This window comes from Copadichromis virginalis, linkage group LG1 (genome assembly GCF_057382275.1).
Source record: "Copadichromis virginalis isolate Kocher_CV1m ecotype Utaka linkage group LG1, C_Virginalis_male_GT1.1, whole genome shotgun sequence".
Taxonomy (NCBI): Eukaryota; Metazoa; Chordata; class Actinopteri; order Cichliformes; family Cichlidae; genus Copadichromis; species Copadichromis virginalis.
The window spans coordinates 32,124,802-32,145,806 of NC_140618.1; the positions used below are offsets into that span (position 1 = coordinate 32,124,802).

General features: G+C 39.5%; 1 protein-coding gene across 1 annotated transcript; it reads right to left on the minus strand.

Moving 5' to 3' along the window:
• Nucleotides 1-1,227: 1,227 nt before the first annotated feature.
• Nucleotides 1,228-4,166, minus strand: fibinb (fin bud initiation factor b). The gene has a single exon (XM_085460051.1). It carries the CDS (start codon nucleotides 3,739-3,741, stop codon nucleotides 3,121-3,123), a length of 621 nt encoding a protein of 206 aa, XP_085316177.1. The 5' UTR covers nucleotides 3,742-4,166; the 3' UTR covers nucleotides 1,228-3,120.
• Between the last annotated feature and the right edge of the window lie 16,839 nt (nucleotides 4,167-21,005).

Here is a 21,005-nt window from a genome sequence, read left to right on the forward strand (position 1 = left end):
CATTGATATTTAAAGTTAACTATTTGGTTAAAATAAATTTGGCTAGAAATGTTTTATTATTTTCCTAACTAACAATTTATCTGATATTCAGCAGCATATTTTCCATCAGTTATCCATTAATTTTAGCTATCGATTTGGTACTTTTAGATAGTGATTTAATTCACAACATTCAGCTGAGCTATCTTTTTAGCTACCTAATTTTAAGCTAACAAATACTTCTGGTAGCTTGCTTCCCAGGTTTCATGAATCACTGCAGATATTTACTTTTATAATTGGAATTTAAAAGTTTGGCTTTTTCAATCTATTTTGCATGTACACATTGGGGAAAGCAGGAAAACCTGCTGGAAACCCTGACGTAGCCTGTCAATGGTTGGGGTCAGTGGCTTTAGAGAACAAGGATTCAGTGTCAGTGTCTTTTTTTGCTCTGCATGCTGCTAATAATCATTTTACTTTAGCTAAAAAAAACCAAAGTTTTTACCCTCTTGTGGAAACACAGTGTAAACTATAGTGTTCCCAGCTTTTATGTTTGCTGCTGGGCCTATACTGTGTCTTCTTTTTAATGTTGGCTTCATCCTAATCGGTCGACTCAAAGTATCTGCAAGTAAAGCTGTACTTTCCAGTGTTACATAATGCGCACAAGCTGGCACTTTTAAATATGGTTTTGAATCAATATTATTGACTCATGATTTCTCAGTTTCTCCAACTCAAAGCCTCACCCTCTTTATTCAACCTTATGTGTGGTCTTAAAGGGCCAAAGGGAAAAAAAGATTTTCAGCTTACTGAAATAGAACTCAGGAACAAACAAAGTTGTCTGTAAGGTCCACCACACTGCTTAAAACACCAGCTACACAACATCCTTACATGTCTGTTTCTTGTAAATGCCAGCAAGCAGCTTCTTCCTTCAAAGCATCCATAATTAGGGGGCATTGCCTGTGTGTATAATTCACAGCAGACTTCAAAACCTTGTAAAGCAAACATGGAAGGCAACTTTGTTTTGAAGCACGTGGCAATATATTGTGCATTCCCCCATTGTTATACTGCTACAGCAACATTGTGGGGTGTGCTAAACACCACAAACTCTCAGGACCTCCTGGATGGGGATCCATGGGGATCCCCTGTGACATAATGAATGGTGTAAGCTCACTTTCATGTCAGTAACTACTAGAAGAAAACAACAACAATGGGAGGGACCCAGTGCTCAAAGGACCAGCTGTTGCAGCAACACTGTACTTCAAACACAACTTCTTTATTTAAGAAGACTCGACGCAATCCATTAAGTATGTTGTTTTACAGATTAGTATTTGACACAGAAGTCTACTAGTGCTGCCTGCAGTCTTATCCATCAAAGTATTACATCTGGCCACATATCTTAAAGATATACAAGAATAGATTTTTTTTTGCTGCTCTATTTATATAAACAATGAATACATAATAGATGTTCAGTAATAAAGATATTGGCACTCACAGTATTTACTTACCTCTAAAAACACTGTACATTTTCAAAGACTACAGGAGGCTTTGCATTTTTAACCATGTCACAACCTTTAGCATCGCGACAGCAAAGAATTGTGCAAAGTCTGCTAGCCTATAAACAAAAACATACATCAGATACATATGTAAACATTATTTTTGGTTTTGCCAGAAACACTCGTCTGAAGCACAAACTAAGAGCGACATAAACACATAACCTTGTAATGTTGCTGCTAATCTATTTAAATTTTGGTGTCAAAGTCAAACCAAATAGATGGCATTGAGCGCAGGGTAAGGATTCTGCTCCAAAACTCACTCTGAGAGAGAACCGAACGAGTGTTGGAAAACTCAAACTAAGACCTGTGTTTTGAAAAAGGATTTTTCCTTTTGTCACTCTTGTGATTGGCTGACTCCTATACAAAGCCATTGTTTCACACGCATAACCCCACACATACACACATGCAGAAAGCCGTGACAGGTAAACGCAGATCACTAACCAATAAAAAGACAAAAAGAGACATTTCTGGTACACTCACTTGCAGAGAGACAGTATTGGAGTAACATTAAGGCGATGTATTATCTACTGTAAAATATTACTTCATATTGAATCATTTTAGATATTCTACTAACATTTTGTATTGTAAGGATAGAGTATACAAAGTTATCAAAGTACAACAGTGCACACAGAATTGTCACCATGCTGTTTATCCTATTAATATCTGGATGCTTTAACTAAACCTGGATTGTGTTACTGGAATTTTTTTACATCATGTTTTTACATCAGTTGGATGAAGCACTTTGATTTGTTTGGTATTTGGATGATTCTGAGAGAAATAGACCAAATTTAGGAATGTCTTAACTGTCCCCCCGCCCCCAGAAATGGTATCACAGTATTGTTGGATTATGTTGCATAAGATGAAAAAGATTGTTCCTTTTTTCATATGAATATTTAAAGATTGTTTCCTACTCATATTTCTTGTTTATTTTAACAAAAGCTTTACTATGCCAGAGACAGTCCAAAAGACTTTTTCTAAAATAATAATAAGAAGAACAGATTAACTCTATCTGTACCTTACAAATGGAGATAGCTACATTTTAGGTTAGGGTAGGTTCTTTTTTTTATATTCCTTCAAAAAGAAATTCTACCATTACTGCAGTGTATGCAGTGCCAAGTTAATGTCCCCCATACTGCGTTTTTAGTTTCGAACCGACTTAATTGGAATATGAAGCCAACATAAAAAAAAAACAGAAAAAGAAAAAAAAAAAGAGTCAAAGTTCCCCCCTAAAACACATTTGTTTCCTCCCTGAGATTTTGCAATGCCAATTATGATATTGCACTTTTTAAATTTTTTTTATTTATTAATTTGTTGGCTTGAAATCTTTAGAGATATGTTAAAAATACAAATACAAATAAACGGGGCACACGCACCCAAAATTATCTTCATCTACAGAACATTTTAGTGAGGAAAATATTTGTTAGTTCAGGAGAACTGATCCTTTATGCTCTGGCTTTATGCCCCTGGTATGTAATTTTCTCTCTGCCTCTGTCTCTTGGTCAAGCGCAACTATTATAATAATAATAACAACAATAATAATAATAAAAGAAAAATGTGGTGCTGCATTAATGAGATGATTAGGGACTATTTTCACTCAGAACTTGAGGTACTCGTTCTTCAGTCTGCTCAGTCTCGTGCCGTGGCTGCGGATGATCAAAGACAGGAGCTCGTGCTTGTCCTTCAGGCCCAGAGAAATGTCCAACGTCTCCTTCAGGACGTCCCGCGTGTGCACTATCATGTTAAGAAAGTCGTCATTGAGCCGGTGCTCCTCCTTCAGCTCACTCTCCTGGCTCTGTTTGAATTTCACCTCGAGCTCCAGCAGAGATTTCTCCGAGTTTGTAAACGCCTCGTTTATCTGGGTTGTCTCCCTCCGCAAATACTTCCCGTAGCTGTCCTCTCCGTCCAGGTCGTACGAGATGCTTTTCCCGATCCCCTCCAGCACCCTGGCAGAGTCCTCGATCTGCCTCTTGATGATAGTGAAATCATCCCGTATGACGGCGTCCTGGTCCTCGCCGAGGCTGCACTTTCGCTCGTCTTTCATTTTAAAAAGCATCTGGCACTTCTCCGGGTCGTCGTTGTCCTCGTAGTCGCCGTCCGGCACGAAATAATGATGGAAAGTACCATTAGACATCTCCGGATGTAAAGGTCCCTGGTAAAAGCCTCCATACACCGACAGTGATAACCCGGCAAAGAGGAGCAAGTGAAAAACAGCCATGATGCCCACTTGTCCCAAATATACTCACAAATAGGAAATAAATAAGTTTAAAAATGATGTATTCGAAAAAATATGAGCCCGGTTGTCTATTAAATCCCAAACCGGCAGAAAACCACAAACATTTCAGTTAGTTTTAAAGTCCAAAGTGCGCAGTTGGTTGAAACTTTCTCGCAACCCTCTCTGATATTCTTCTGGGTCCGAGCAGATGAAGTGGCGTAAGTTGTTTTCCACCTCGCGTCCTTTAACGGAGCCTGCCAACTCCCATCACTGTCGGCGAGCACGAAGGCGATGTATGAAAGTTTGTTTCAGCAGTTGTACTCCCGGCTTTAGTCTGGTGCCTCAAACGCAACATCTGGAAGTCTCAAGTGCCGCGCTTCGGTTTTTGGCTAATAATACCTCTGTGCTACTCTCAAATTACAGCCCCTCCGTCACTTAAAAGGCTGCATTCAGTCTGCACCAGGCTGCTACCAGCAAGGCCAAAGCTGTTAAAGCCCCATCGAAACCAAGAAAGACCAAGTTTGTGTGAATTCACATAACCGTGACCAGCTGGCAGAAAAGGTTCAACAAGTTATTACCCTACCGAGAAATATAGGCTACACAAGACCACATGTAAACATGAAATGCAATCGGCCCTATAATTATAGTGAATATAACCAGGTAGTGGCCTGGTTTTATAAAATCTGTTTTTTAATACCTGACGTGAAGTGTGGCAGACATATCATTTCTGTGGTAGTATTGCATAATATAAAGATGACGTGGACACAAACAGCATTACGTATGTATGTAGAACAGGAAAAACGTATCTGATTTCATTACAGTTTGCAGGATTGTTTTCTTACAACTTACATCCAAGTCACTGCATTTCATGGCAGAATAGTGCATTGGCTCAAGTCTATGTGGAGACGCTGGTATAGCTTTTTTCAGTTTTTAATCTCGTTTTTTGTGTTGTCTGATGTTTTATTTCTCTGGACTGTGAGACATGGTTACTAGTTACTTTTTTATATGCAAAACATTAAATATTCTCATAAATTATGTCATAAACTGTTATAGACCCAATGCTATCCAAGGTTCCTGCAATTTGTTCCCCATAAATACGCTACATTAAAACGGTCCTTAAGGGTTTAGGCATCATTATTGATTTGCTAGGGTTAATGGTGAGATAATGGTCTGCTGCTGTGGACTTTTACTCAAGTTCTGCAGTTTGCAAACAATAGTGGAAATGCCATTTTAAAGTTAGAAGTTAAGAAAATTGATAGATGACTTAAGTTTTTTTTCTTTTTATAGTATGCTATTTCCATTTCCCAAACAACAGCATTTCAGAAAATCTGGGATGGTGTGTAAAATGTAAGTCAAACACTTCCATAAGTCTTTGTCTTTGTTCGTCCTACTATCCACTAAAGCAAATTAAGCTAAATGTAAATATGTTGCTGTCTTCTCTGGGCCAAAGCTCATTTAAAAAGGACTGACATTGTCCTGGTGTCAGACAAATTTGAAAGTGTTTTTGGGAAAACAGATGCTGTAGCTCCTGAACTAAAGAGGAGAGGGACCAACTAGCTTGCTATCAGCACTCAGTTCAAAAACCTGCATGTGTTCATATCTTCTTCTTGCACATCTGGAAATGCACCATCAGTGAAAGACCAGTTTTAGATTTAGAATTTTACATATGCTCCCATCCAGATGTCTTTTTCAGAGAAAGCACATTTCAGCAAGACAGTGATACATCTACTACAACACCATGACTTTGTCTGAGGAGTGTCCAGGTGCTGAAATGGTTTGCCTATTGTCCACACCTTTCACCGATTGAAAAAAACAAACAAACAATGCCACATCATAAAACACAAAATACAATAATGAAGGCCTTTGACTTCCTCCCAAATTGTTGTTAAAAGTAGATGGGATGCTACCGAGTGGTAAGCACTGCCCTGTCCCAACCTTTTTGAGATGTGCTCCTGCCATCAAATTCAAATATTAGTTCATTATTTTCTTAAAATGGCACATTTTCTCAGTTCAAACATTTGATGTGTTTTCTGTGTTCTACAATGAATAAAACACAGTTTTATAAGATTTGCAATCAGTTTGTATTTACATTTTGCACGGCGTGAACTTTTTTGGACTTGGGTTGTACTTCTTCCACCAACCTGATAATGTAGAATCTTCATTGTAAAAGAAAACCATTTTAACCTTCACTTTGCTTCTGCCAAATATTGCATTATTTGTTTAATATAGTAGGGTGGTTTGATCCTTGACTCTTTGAACCAAAATGTGGCCTCGGGTAAGATACTGAACCCCCACAATATGCCGCTGATCCATCAGCCAGTGTGTGTGATAGGATTGCTGCTCTATAAAAAGAGACTTGTGTGACCGGGTTAAATGTGGCTTGTAGTTTAAAGCCCTCTAAGAGGATGATAAGACTAGAAATGTACTGTATTTGGCTAATGCAGTCCACATTAATGTAAAAAACTCAGATCTGTAGCGCTGGCGGGACATAGAGAAGTCGAATCCAAGGAGTGTAAAAACATGTTTGCTAAGCAGGCTTTAACACAGTAGCCACCTGTCTTTGGGTCACTTACTGGTGTCAAATGACAGGCCGAGTCTAGTTCAAGCTAAGGGAGTGAAAATGCACGAGATAGTGAATGAGGAAAGAAAACTTTGTTTAGCTTTGACATGTAATTTGTTTTGATTTTTACAATTCTCATGCTCGTAACTACTGATTGTGAATTAAACCTCAGCTGTGAAATATGTTTATAGTTTATAATATATATATAATTTTGTTTTTATATGTAATTCTATATCTCAAAGAGCAACATCTCAAGAGTGATCTAATTTGTCAAACCCACAATTCCGCTCAGCGTGTGGATATCTTTCCTGTTGAAACAGTGAACGTTACACCGTCACCAACCTCAGAGGAATTTTGTTCTTCGCCACATGAGTGATTATTCGGGGTTGGGACCTGCATGAATTTAGCTCGAGAATGACACGTTTTGTTCGGTAAACACAATGTTAAAATGTTTATTTCTTTTTCGGTTGGTTGAATAAAAACATTGTGAGAAATATATTTATAAAAAAGGAAAGTCAATGGCTTTGTTACATAAGCCTTACATAAACCAAGGTCTGCAATGTGAATCAGTCAGATTTATGATGTGGACAAATACCTCACTCCTCATCCTGTCTGGATCTACCCTCGCTGACACGAGGAACTGAGAAAAGAGAGAATTTGATGTTTTCTCCCACCCAGTTCTTGCTTCCAGGTTTTCCATTATAAATTGTATCCCCCCACACCAGCATGCATAAGACACTGTGACAGCTTCTGACTGTCAATGCTCCCACTAATGTCCTGTATTTTTTATTTTTTTTTTTTAGCTAACAGTGGGCTCAGCTGTTTATGGGTGTTTGGGCATTCTGTGTTACTCTCCAGCAATCATCATTTAGCCTCCACCCTACTCAGAATACCCTATTTTAACAATACAGTGCCCGCTTACTTACAGATTTGCCACTACTGCTTTTGTTTTAGGTTTGAATGTGTTAGTGCAAAGCTATTTCCATCCTCTCTGCTGCTCATTGCATCTGGGTCGTGACAGCAGTAAGTGCAACCTTCACTTTTATGAGAAAACCTGCAGTGTCAACTCAATGTGCTGTCAAAGACCAGACAGGCCTTGAGACGCTTAACAGCGCCCATCCTGTGACATCATTCTGCAGAAGGGCTTTCTCTATGGTGTCAGGAAGAAAAGAAATGGAAAATGAAGTCACATTATGGGCTCAGGGTGTGATGCTGTTTTGGTTCAAAGCCTTTTGTGGCATGCATCTGCATTAAATCATTTTCAAGAGGTGAAAAAGCCACCTACTCACATAGGACAATCTAATAAAAAAAAGTGGGGAAAAAAACAGTGAGGAGGTTTTAGTGACCTCCCTCTTTCAGCACCACAGCTGCGACACAAAACACAAGCCAGATATTTCTGTCCTCCCAGTTCTCTGCAGCATGAGCTGCTGCAGTCTGTTTTTCTCCACTTTATTGTGGATATTGAATGAAAATTGAATTTAACAATACATAACAGCATTTAACAACCTTGTTTGTGATAAAGTGCCTCCAACTTTAAGTTAAATTGACCGAACTGGGATTAGATCCCAGCTTGGCAAGCTGCTTCCCAAACTGAGCTTGACTCGGGGTGATTCAGCAATCAGGCTCGGAGTGTTTCCTATGATTGCAAATAAGGCTTATTTTAAAGAAAATGGCACCGGGTTCTTGGAGACCATGTTATGGGTGGTTATTGGATTGACTTCTTTCTTACCTAAGTTCCTGTAGGTAAAAATGAATATCATCAAGAGCAGAGCAAATTAAATTATGGGCGTTTGATCATGGTTCAGAAGAAAGGAAAAAGTGCAAAAAGGAGCTGGATGGCAGATGTGACACAGCAGGCAGAACAGGAGCAGATGGCTCAAAGACAAAAGCGACACTGAGCAATTTCAAATCAAATCAAATCACATCAAATCACTTTTTATTGTCACATCACATGTGCAGGCACACTGGCACAGCACATGCGAGTGAAATTCTTGTGTGCGAGCCCCACAAGCAACAGAGATGTGCAAACACAACAACACAAACGAGCAAAATACAAGAATGGCCAACCTGAAACTAATAAATATATGTACAATATATAATAGTGTATGCATTTCTGGATGTGTATACTAAATATTTTCCTACGTGTGTGTGTGTGTGTGTGTGTGTGTGTGTGTGTGTGTGTGTGTGTGTGTGTGTGTGTGTGTATATACACATTTTTACAAATTAAATAGTAAAAAAATAAAATAAAATAATAATAATAATAATAAAATATATAAAATATACAGAGTTGAATATGTGCAAAACAGTGGCGTTACTGTACAGTATGGAGTGCATAATGTTGAAGTTCCAGTAGTGAAGCTGAGGTGTCTATGACGTGTTCAGCAGTCTGATGGCCTGGTGGAAGAAGCTGTCTCTCAGTCTGCTGGTACGGGACCGGATGCTGCAGAACCTCCTTCCTGATGGAAGCAGTCTGAACAGTTTATGGCTGGGGTGACTGGAGTCCTTGATGATCCTCCCCGCTTTCCTCAGGCAGCGCTTCCTGTAGATGTCTTGGAGGGAGGGAAGCTCACCTCCAATTATCCGTTCAGAGCACCGCACTACTCGCTGGAGAGCTTTGCAGTTGTAGGCGGTGCTGTTGCCATACCAGGTGGTGATGCATCCAGTGAGGATGCTCTCAATGGCACAGTGATAGAAGGTCCTGAGGATGCGGGGGCTCATGCCGAATCTTTTCAGTCTCCTGAGAAAGAAGAGGCGCTGCTGCGCCTTCTTCACTGTTTTGTTTGTGTGTACTGACCACGTAAGATCCTCAGCCAGGTGTACGCCAAGGAACCGGAAGCTGCTCACTCTCTCCACAGCAGCGCCGTTGATGGTGATGGGGGTGTGTACTTCTCTGCACCTCCGGAAGTCCACTATCAACTCCTTTGTCTTTGCGACGTTGAGGGTGAGATGGTTGTCTTGACACCAGTGGGTCAGGGCGCTGACCTCCTCCCTGTAAGCCGTCTCATCACCGTTGGTGATAAGACCCACCACTGTAGTGTCGTCCGCAAACTTCACAATGATGTTGGAGCTGTTAGTGGCTGTGCAGTCGTAGGTGTAGAGTGAGTACAGGAGAGGGCTCAGTACACATCCCTGTGGAGCACCAGTGTTCAGTGTGATGGGGGATGAGGTGATGCTGCCCAGTCTGACCACTTGGCGTCTGTCAGACAGGAAGCTAAGGATCCAGCTGCAGAGGGAGCTGCTCAGTCCTAGATCCTGCAGTTTCCTGTCCAGCTTCGAGGGAACGATGGTATTGAATGCTGAGCTGTAATCTACAAACAGCATCCTCACATACGTGTCTCTCTTCTCCAGGTGTGACAGGGCAGTGTGTAGTGTCAGGGCTATGGCATCATCAGTGGACCTGTTGTGGCGGTATGCAAACTGTAGAGGGTCCAGTGAGTCGGGTAGTGCAGAGCAGATGAAGTCCCTGACCAGCTTCTCGAAGCATTTGCTTACGATGGGGGTCAGGGCTACAGGTCGCCAGTCGTTCAATGAGGAGATGGTGGAGGATTTGGGTACAGGGACGATGGTGGCCATTTTGAAGCAGGCTGGGACTACAGACAGAGAGAGGGAAAGGTTGAAGATGTGTGTGAACACTCCAGCCAGCTGAGCCGCGCATGACCTGAGGACGCGGCCGGGAATCCCGTCCGGACCAGTAGCTTTGCGTGCGTTCACCTTCCAATTTGGCAAAGACCTCGGGTTTGTGGGTAGGTATGTGTAATATAAAGTATATGTCTGATAAGGGAAAATAGGTAGACGAGTTAGACAATGACTGAATTGTTTTAACTTCCCTTTTTGCAAGCTCTCTGCTAAAAAGGAACAGCTTGCTTGCTTGCTGCACAGTTAAAGTCTATACAAATCTCCATTGATTAAACTAATCTAACTAATCAGGTTGGTTGGCAATCTTTTGTCCACTCCTTTTTTTATTATAAAAGTATATATTTACTAAGTTACAATATTGTGAAAAAAGCACTGAGGTATCCTATTAGAAATTTGTTGAAACTTTGCAAACATAAATGGAAATTTTATGAGGCAAAAACAGAGTTTGTAGAATTCTAAAAATCTTTGAAATCAGTATTTGGTTCAATTTATAAAATCATTATTTAGATAGCAACAACTCACAACAAAAGTTGCCTCTAGGTGCTTTATTTGGTACCAACTTTATTCTTTAACACAGCCAGAACTCTCTTAGGCAAATAGTTTCTTTATGTAGTCTTCAGGAATAGTTCTCCGGGATTCTTGAAGGTCATTCAAAGCTCTTCTTTGGATGTTTCTGCCTTTTGTTCTGTTTTTTGTCAAGACGATTCCACAATGCTTCAATAATGTTGAAATCCATTCTGTATTTTTCTATCCAGGTATACTTTTAGTGCATTGGCAGTGTGTTTGGGATTTTTGCCATGCTGAAAACAAAGCAGTGACAATCAGATGCTTTCCAGATGGCACCTTAGCTTTCTCTCCCTGTTTTACTTTCTTAAGAATGGCTTCTGGACAGCCACCGTTCCACTGAGACCACTTCTGATGACACTTCAGTAAAAAGCAGATGGATCCACTGAAGGGCCAGAAGCATCTCTCAGGTCCTGTGTCAGGTTTTCTTTGGAGTTTTTTCCCTGTCTCTTAAGGACATGACTTTGAGTTAATGTTCATCTGCTATGGATATTTTTTTTCAGGCCAGCTTCTTCTCAGATTTTTCGGGGGACACATTGCATAGCATGCATGCAATGTGTCAAAAATTGGCTATTTAGGAATCAGCTTTTTGGAAAAAGTACTATTTTAGGTCTGTCAAACTGAGTTAAATCTATTAAAAATGCCAACGATAACAAACTACAAATTGGAAGAACGTATGTGTTTTTGCTACAGGCTTCTAGTAACAAAGTGCCTAAAGATGAACTTTTTTTCTTTGCCAACTTGCTTGAATGATTCATAGGTCAGGTACAAGGTCTGGACTAGGAATGAGTGAAAAACCAGCCAGTGTCCAAAGAAAGACTTTGAACAATCTTCAGAAAACCTGAAACAAAGGGTGGCTCAAGACTTTTGCTCAACATTTTTTATTTCATATCTTATGCTTTAATTAACCTATCCCCACTAACTGCATGTTTTTGGACGGTGGGAGGAAGCCGGAGTACCCGGAGGGAACCCACGCAAACACGGGGAGAACATGCAAACTCCACACAGAAAGACCCCGGCCTGATGTTGGAATTGAACTCAGGACCATCTTGCTGTGCGGCAACAGTGCTAACCACCGTGCCACCATTAATGGGGACAGGTTAATTAATTAATTAACTGGATAATCCAAATTGTCACTAGGTATGAATGTGAGCGCAAATGGTTGTCTGTCCCTGTGTGTTGGCCCTGCGACAGACTGGTGACCTGTCCAGGGTGTACCCCGCCTCTCGCCCTATGACAGCTGGGATAGGCTCCAGCGCCCCCCGCAACCCTGAAAAGGATAAGCGGAAGCGAATGGATGGATGGATGGATGGATGGATGGATCTTATGCTTTATATCATGAAGACAAGTCAATGTGATAATTGAGGCAGAAATAAACTTAAAATGCCTCACATCATATATCAAACGCATCCTCCGCAATTTGTGGTTTATTTAATCTACAAAATTTCTCTTCTTTCTCTCTGACCTGTCAGTGCTGCTTCTGTCCTGCATCTTTGCCTGACGTTTTAACCCAGGATCCACATGACGGTTAAGGAGGTTATCTGCTTTTTAGCCCCTCCAGACTCTTAGTTTCTCTTTATAACCTGTTTGTGGTGAATGTGGAGCCTAGAAGCCAAATCTAACTCTATTCTCATGCTAAAATAAATCCTTTCAAATGTGGGTCATCTGACTGATCTTCCTTTGACCACAAATGGATGCTATGATATCTTTAGGTAGGTATTTGAATCTTGTAAAAACACAAATAAAATACAGGTACATAAAATTGCAGGTAAAATGCAGGAAATGCAGCCTGGCGAATTTGTGGTAATTCTGATATCAGACATCTGAACAATTTAAACATCTGGCAAAAGGTCTTGTCTTAAACTGTGGCACATTTTTCCAGCATTTGATCTGAGCACAACACACATTTGGACCATTCATGCAGCTCCTGACCTAAACCTTTTCACACAGTAGCTCACTTGTTTAAAAATTGTGTATAATGCTGCAACGAAATTCTGCCATACTTAGTCTCCTCCAATTAGACACAACTGAAAGTCTCCCATGAAATTGTTCTTGGCTGCACTTGTTACAACCTTGCTTACTTTGAGCCCTTATGCCATAGTTTGTTTCAAATTATATCCAGAAACGGAACCCCGTGGCATTCTTTTGTCTTTGGCTTGTATATCCACGAGCCAGAGAAATAATGACCCAACATATCCAGTGACTACAGGATGGTGGCACTCATATCATACATTATGGGGCCTTTAAAAGGTCTGTTTGTGCAGCAACTCAGTCTCTGTAAAACGTTCCACAAAGGGTAATTCCAATATTCATTCTTATCCTTTTTCATTATCAGCTGTTTCTGCTAGTCAGCAAATCTATTGTGTTTTCTGACAGATAGTGGGCCATGGAGGATTTAGATAGTACAGCAGGGAGACAGCTGAGCTTGAAGATGCATGGCCTTGTCTAAGAAGCCTCAAACTCAGTATCTGTAAAGCAAAAAGTCCCGAGTATCTGTAAAGTCGACAGTCCTATCACTTTGCGCTTTTTGGGCTCCCTCTGTTCTGGTGAGACGGAGCTAATGCACACGGTAAGTGTGATGTTACGTCACCGTACAGCTGTAAAACGTTTGCCAGCCCAGTCTTTTACATGGGTTTAATGGATTCTTTGGACTCTGTCCAACATGCACGCCAGACACATGTTTTTACAATATGCAGAACATGTCATGATCTTTATTTCCATATGAACAGATGTGTTGGCAGAGAGATTCAGACAGAAGCAGTTAGACATTTCAGAAAGGCAACAACTGTAAATGCAGAGACTGTAAAATGCAACCAAACTGCTGTTTTTATGAACCCTCCACAGTTCGGTGGATTATCTTTCTGTCCAGCACATTGGTCTGGGATCTCTATGAAATTTTTAACAGCAACAGGTCGTAATGCCACTAATGTGGGGGAAAGATTCAAGGTTCCCAAACTTCACTAATAGATTGAAGCCCTGACTATTTTGTTTTTGGTAAAGTTGCAACTGGCAGAAATTGAGTAAAAAATTTAACAAGCCAGAATTTGAAAATAGACACACAACCTGCAGCTCTCCTGTCTCCAAGAGACTATATATGTAACTGATGGATCTATCTTCTGGATTGGAAAAGTGAATCCACTGCAGTAAAACTGCTTTGTGCCTAGTGGCTGGCAGGAGTGATTCCTTTGGTAATAAAAAAAAAAAGCAGTACAGTTATATATGGGGTGCATATAGGAAAATGACTATTTGGGGTCCTCTGATTTGTCTGATGTGATTATGGCTTGAATCACTAGTTTGAAGTCTTATTAAATACAACATGGTGTTTATTTTGTACATTCAAGCCCCCATTAAAGGCCAGAAAACCAATAACACAGAATATAATGTAGGTTTGGCCTGACAAGTTGCTGTATCATGACATGGCCTGAAAAGACTGGGAACACTCACCTGTTGCAGGCAGCGTTGGTCAAGTTACTTGAAAATAGTAATTAATTACTAATTACTGATTACTTCTCCAAGAAAGTTATCCAGTTACCTTACTGATGACTTATTTTCAAAATTAACTTTCAAAAGTAACTTTATTACTTTTTAAACATAGAGATACAACCTGTATACGTAATAAAGCAATAATAGACCTTCCAGCCCGATTCTATTTTTTTCTGCATATTTCATCAAGTCTCTTTTTACAAATTGCATATAAAATAAAAAGATCTTTTGTGTTTACACTCACTCTTTCAAATAACTGCAAGTAAAACACAGCAAAAAAAAACCAAAACTATTTTCAGCTGTTTAGCAGGAGTGGGACCGGTGGAGGTTTGCCCAGTGTCGCAGCGGTCGTGTCAGTGGGGGGATCCAGTTGTTTCTCTGTGAATTTCACATTCCCATGCCGGGCGCTTGCTCAGATTTGAAGTTTAATTTTTTGCTGTAGAAAGAAGTTTTCTTCCCACACAGAGTGTACAGCGGACGCTAATGTTTTTGTCACATTTTACGGAATCAAACAAGTAATGCAAGTACTTCCAAGCTTTAAACGCTGCATGGTCGTACTCTCTCCCGCACTCCATACTATCCATTGATGTTTTCCATACGTCTGTTGCTGCGACAGACTTTGCACGCTCATACGTCACTGTCATGAGACACTCTCACAAACAAAATAAAGGTTTTGTAACACAGCGTGCTTACGCGAAAGCAACATTACTTTTTTGCAACATTAATCCCTTACTTTACTTGTTACTTGAAAAAAGTAATCAGATTACAGTAACACGTTGCCCATCCCTGGTTACAGACCACTTTTTTCTGAGGTCTAAGATCTGTAAACTGATCTTAGATTTAGAATCGGTGCAGGACGTAAGCTGAATGGTTGTTATGGATTTGTTTTATTCATTGGTTCCAAAAACACGTTCCCTCATCTCTAAGTCAACTTTGGTTTACGACTAAATACTTGTTGAGTATATAACTTGCCGATCAGTCCCATGTTTTCTTTTTGCCCATCCATCCATCTTCATAACCACTTGGTATATTAGGAGTAGAAGTGTGGAAGATGGGCCTTTCTCAGCTGTCACAGGGTAAAAGGACAGAACAGATCAGCAGTCTATCTAAGGACTAAAACATAGAGACAACCATTCACACTTGGGGTTTTCTGTAATTAGTAGTAAGCCAAAGATATATATGCATACTGTCTTTGCTCTTATTGAGTTGGACAGAGAATACATCAGCAATTCTCATTTGTTGGGTAACCTTTGCTGTTTTTGTAACTGCTGTTTGCATTAAGTTTATTCTCGCCTAATTTATTTCACTCCAATTTATTTGTTCTTCCTTTTTTCTTTCCTTTCCTCTCCCTTTTCCCCTTGTCACTTCCTGCTCCAGCAGCCTCGTTGCACCTTCCGTCTCCAACCCTAATGAAGTTATTTCTTCTCAGTCTGAGATAATGGCCCGAGAACAAATTTGTTTCTCTGCACACTCAGTGTCTGTGTCATTACAAAAGACGTCTCAAAATGGCTGGTAATTCAGTTTTTCTTTGCTAAATTCCATAATATATGTAATGCATTCTTTTTGCTGTGAATTGCGCTGTTTGTGTGCGAGAGAAAGGCTAACATGGATTTGCTTTTGATGCCATCCTCAGTGATGTTTTTAAGCTCTGTCCACACGAGCAAAGAGATGAGGCTGAACCCTACCCACGGGCAAAAAATGTACAGGCAGACAGGCAGACAGACAGACGGACAGAGGAAGATTACATTAATTAGTGTCTCTGAGGTATGTGCAGGATTAAAATAAGATGCTTCTCGGTATGTCATTTTGTTTTGGTGTTCATTAATTTTGAGCACAACATAATTAGTCCTAACACGATTTGTGATTGGTAATTGGATGTATCTGACATGTGTGAAGGTTCCTCTTGCATGATGTGGTGCCATTTCCATTTGTTGAATGTATTTTGATTTCTGTAATGTAACGTTGTCTTTAGCATTCTGATACCTGGACTCACTGAAATTCTTACCAACCTAAAATCAATGTGGAACTTCTGAAGCATTTTAAGATTCACAGGATGAAAAGTATTTCGTCCTGCTTTTCACGGTCATTTTTCTTGATGTCAGATATTTGGATGTTTATTTGAAGTCTTAAAAAAATGATAGCCCACGAGTGCTTTTGCCTAAAAAGTTTCCAAGCTCTTGTCTGTTTCAAATCACGGTCTTCTTCCCTGCAGCCATTGGCAGGCTGCAGCTGTTGCTTTTCAGGCTGGCTCATATCCTTTGACTCACTATGTAAAACGAAGACAGTTGTGACTAATAGGCAGCAAAGCACAGACTTGTACTGGCACTATGTTCATGCACATGTGTGGCTTGATTGATCTTTTAGAAACAGGGAGTACTTAACCACACTGAACCTCGTGTGAACTGGTCTTTCACGCCAGAAAACAGCTGGATTTAGGACGCTGGGTGTTTCGTCATTATTTCTGTGGAGACTAATAAGAAATTAAATGCCTTCAGATTTCAGTATTTCCAGATAAACATGAAGGTTTCTGTTTGTGGTGATTTCTTTTCCAAGTGCCATATAACAGTCACTGGCAAACTATTTGATGCCAAAAATGATTCACTCCAAATAAAACGGGCAGTCAAACAGTCACTGGACTTCATGCTCCTTGGGATCATTGACCTCAGTCTGAGCACAAAGTAGCACAGTTTGTTTTTTAACACAAGTAAATAAAGATGTTTCTTTTCACTCGCAGTAGGTAGCTTAGTATTAAATCAAAACATTTTGGAAGTCTGGGTAAAATTGCTTTCTGGCAGTGACGTAGATAAGAAAATGAATCCCGTTCTCATGCTTGTAACAATGATGAAGCTTCACTGAGCAGCTGGTTAGCTTAGCATGTAGTTTGAAAGCAGGGGGACCAGCTTACATGGCTCTCTCGAATTGCACCAAAATCTGCTATAGTATATCCAGATAAATAAAAATGTAAAAATACCAATTCAATTATTTACTATTCCCTGTCTCTTGATTGCTCGCTAGGCAATCAGAGAAGTTGCTAGATACCAGCCAAGAATGCTGACACAACCAGGCTCTATGTCAGCCAATGAGTTTTGGTGAGTTTCCACAATGTACTGTACATGTAAAATAGAAGTCACTGTGACATGTGGTCTAAAGCACAAACTGTTTCATTATCCTTTCTGTTGCTAATTTGGACCATAACTTTAAAAATTCCTATCACGGTGTATTCAGCAAGACAAAAAACTATTATGACCACGAACCAATCAGACTGAAACGACCTGTAAGGCCTTGAACGGGAGATTCACATCATGGATTTGCAGCAAGACAACCACAGCATATAATGCCAATATGGAACAAATTTTCAAAGGAATGTTTCAAACTATATCACGAAAAAGTAAGTAAGGCACTTCTGAAGGTGAAAGATCGTCAACCAAAAAGGTTGTAGTGATGGATTTGATTTTCTTTGATTTTGAGTAAAATGCAGCTGGAACATATATAAATATATATCCAAATAATTAATCATTAAAGACGACATCTTTGGAATAAACTAAATGTATGCCAATCAAGTACATTTCATCTATCTATCCATATAATCTATATATATAATGTTATGGTCCCTGTGCCCTGGTTTCCTGCCACAGTTAAAGGTCATGCAGTAATTAGGGTTAGGTCAATTGGTGTTTCTACAATACCTGTGAACATGAGTGCATATGGTCTCTCTGTGACAGACTGCCGACCTGTCCAGTACTCTGACTCCCACCCTATCACATCTGGGATAGGGCCCAGCCTCCCTGCTACCCTGGTAAAGATAAGAGGATGGATGGAGTGGAAGTTAATATAAATCCATTAACATTTTATGTTAACCAGACTCTAGACGTTGTTGAACACTCTTAAAAAACAACACTTTTTAAATGAACTTAAAATAATCATGGAAAGGATTTCCACATTATTAAATGGCTTTCTATTGCGATTACGCATTTTTGTCGCAATTAAATTAAGTTGGACTCTACTGTAGTAAAACAGTTGATTCATCATTAATTAATCACGTTAGTCCAAATCAAGTACATTAAGTAGTAATAACAGAATTGCATCATGCTAAAATAAAGCAATTTAATTATGTGGAAATTCTTTCCATGTGTTTTTTATGTTCATTCAAAGAGTTATCTTTTTTGAGTGTATGCTGTGAAACAGCATTCTTCTTCTTGTGTCAGTTTCAATGTCAAATTGAACAATCTGTAAATATTGAGGTATTAACATCGGTTTGGCAGTCAGCATCCCCCAAGCCTCCAATAAAAGACATTGTTCCATGACATTTTTTTTTTTAGATATCAGTTTTCAGATGACATGTTTTATTTTTTTGTGCTATTCGTTTTGTTTTGCACCACTTACTAATTTTCCAAGTCCAGAAACAAAACCAATTTAAAGTCAATTACAAGACATAACACATAATTTGTACCTTATCTTCGGTTACATGACGAACAGTTATTACAAAAATAATTAATTTCATTTGCATTTTCATTACATCCCAATCCACACTTCAGCAGAGCAGCCTGCTTTATCTGCCGGGTGATGCTGGGTGGTTTTTCTTATGATGTATATACCAGAGAAACCCTGCTAAAAAAAAAGAAAATGAAACCAAGCAGCCAAATGAATGGAAAATGAATGCTTTTGATTTTTTTTTCCACCGTGCATAACAAACTCTAAATTGTACTCTAAATTTAATCAGACAAGTAAATTTCACCATAATTTCAAGATAAATCTGCTGAATTAACAGAGCCATGAAATAAATATCGGAGCATTTCAGAGCACAAACTCCACAACCCCCTTTGATTAAGAGATTTTGAATCTTGGCCGCTGTCAGAGGAATCCTGCGTCATGCCTTCCTCTGAGTGAACACAGCTTAATGCTCCTTGTACTCTTTCCAGCGGTGACTTGAGCTATTTCACCACACAGTTACTGCTATAAAAGATCCAAAAGTGACTGAATAGACCTTTGCAGAGACTTTGCATTAGAAAAAAAACCCTTTCTAGGTAAATTCCCTTTGAGATAGTGTCATAATCATCATCCTCGCTTTAGCTATTAATTCTTATTATTCTAAAGGTAACATTTCTCCACATTTCTTTGAACAAATCTCTCACATATAGACAAATTTGCTCTATCAACAAACGAAACACAAACGTGTGTCCAATATGAATATATGCAAAGGTAGTAAAAATAGTTGAATAATCATAAAGACAACCTTTTATCAAAATATCCGTGAGACCTGAGATGTGACGTCTTTCTGTTTCATGCCCGCAGGCTGTAACGCCAGGAGAACTATGATCATAAAACGATAATACCTTGCATACGCAGTCAGGGGTGGCGTCATTTGGTGCACGTCTCATTCGATGGATAATGACTTCAGGGACTCTGTGGGATATGAACTTGGGAAGCATAAATAATGCACTGCTTGGTTCACAGCACAGGAAATTTGGAAACATAAACATAGAAGGAAGCCAGTAACTTCTGCTCATTTTTATGATGAAGTGCTGATGAAAACAGTTAGTGTTAAGAGCCGAAGTTCCTGGTAGCGGTTTTATGCTCACCGGCAGGACTGGCAAAGGTTTAATGTTGCAAAAGTTTCTAGGGCAGTTTCTCATTCGCTTTTGAAGCGTGTGTGCTCGAAACTGACGTCAGTTGTATAAGTGTTTGCAGTCGTTTTGTGGTGTGTGATGACTCTGCCTGTCACTGAGGGTTAAAAGTTATTGTTTATTAATAATCGTGTCAGACTTCTGCAGATATAGAGCCTTTATTCCACACTGCGGGTTAGCATCTGTGGAGTCAGCAGAGATTTTACTGTCAGTGTGCGGCTCCTCATTGAATTGAAGACGGGGATATACCGCAGTTTTTCAGGCACAACAAATATATCTAGAAGCTGTGAAATACATCCCCTGAAAATTCAATAGCATTAATCTTGCATTATATTCATTATGCCAGTGATGGTAGCAAACAAATGGCACTCACTATTCTGCGCTAAAGGTGGACAGGCAGGTGCTTTTATCAAGTATTAGGCAGCATTGATGATGACTGGACTGCTGCTTTTGTTGTAAAAGTACTGGCTCTATATATTATTTATTTGTTTGTGTGTGTAGCCTTCTGCCAGGTGAAAGAGGCTGCACAATAAAAGCTCACACTGGCTTATCTTTTTGTACAGCTGAGCACAACATATTTGTAGTTTTTTATTTTTTTTTATTATAAATTATTGGCCATCTTTTCAAGGTACTGGAACACACATTTAAAAGAGAATTGCAAACGTTTTCAGCAAAGTCTGAAACTGTTTCCCATCTTAAATATATAAAGTGGGGAAATATGTATTTGGGCCACAATCAAAAAAAGGAAACATTTACAAAAGTCTAAGTAACAAAATAAAATAATTTCATGTTTCTATGGTGAACGTAATTAAATCGTGTAGAATCTGTATTAAATTCAACAACTTAATTTGTTCTTGTTGAGATGAGCTGATACAATCTAGTAAGAGTGGTTAGTTGCTGGACTCACAAAATTCACAAGATCACACGAGATTTCAAACCGCAGGAAAATCACTGGAGTCAGAAGAGGCAGACAACTGCATACACACCACGTGTATGCTATAGCTATTTATTGTGGTTTAACCCATCAAGGACAAAAACGTACAGAAAATTCTACATCAAGCCTTGTAATCATAACTTTCCTACTTTTGTTCAGCCTGGATTGATAGCTCGTGGTGTGGTGGTTAGTGCTGTTCCTTGGTTCAAATCCACAATCTGGCTAGTTTGCAGTGGGTTCTGGGTATTCTGGTTTCCTCCCACAATCAAAAATCATGCAGGTATTAGAGTTAGGTTAACTGGTGATTCTAAATTAAACCCTTTAGGTTTCTTGGCTGTTGCCTGGCAACTTAAATGTCGGCTCTGCCCACAGATTTTCTATAAGATCGAGGTCTAAAGACTGGCTAGGCTACTCCATGACCTTAATGTGCTTCTTCTTTAACCACTCCCTTTGTTTCCTTGGCAGT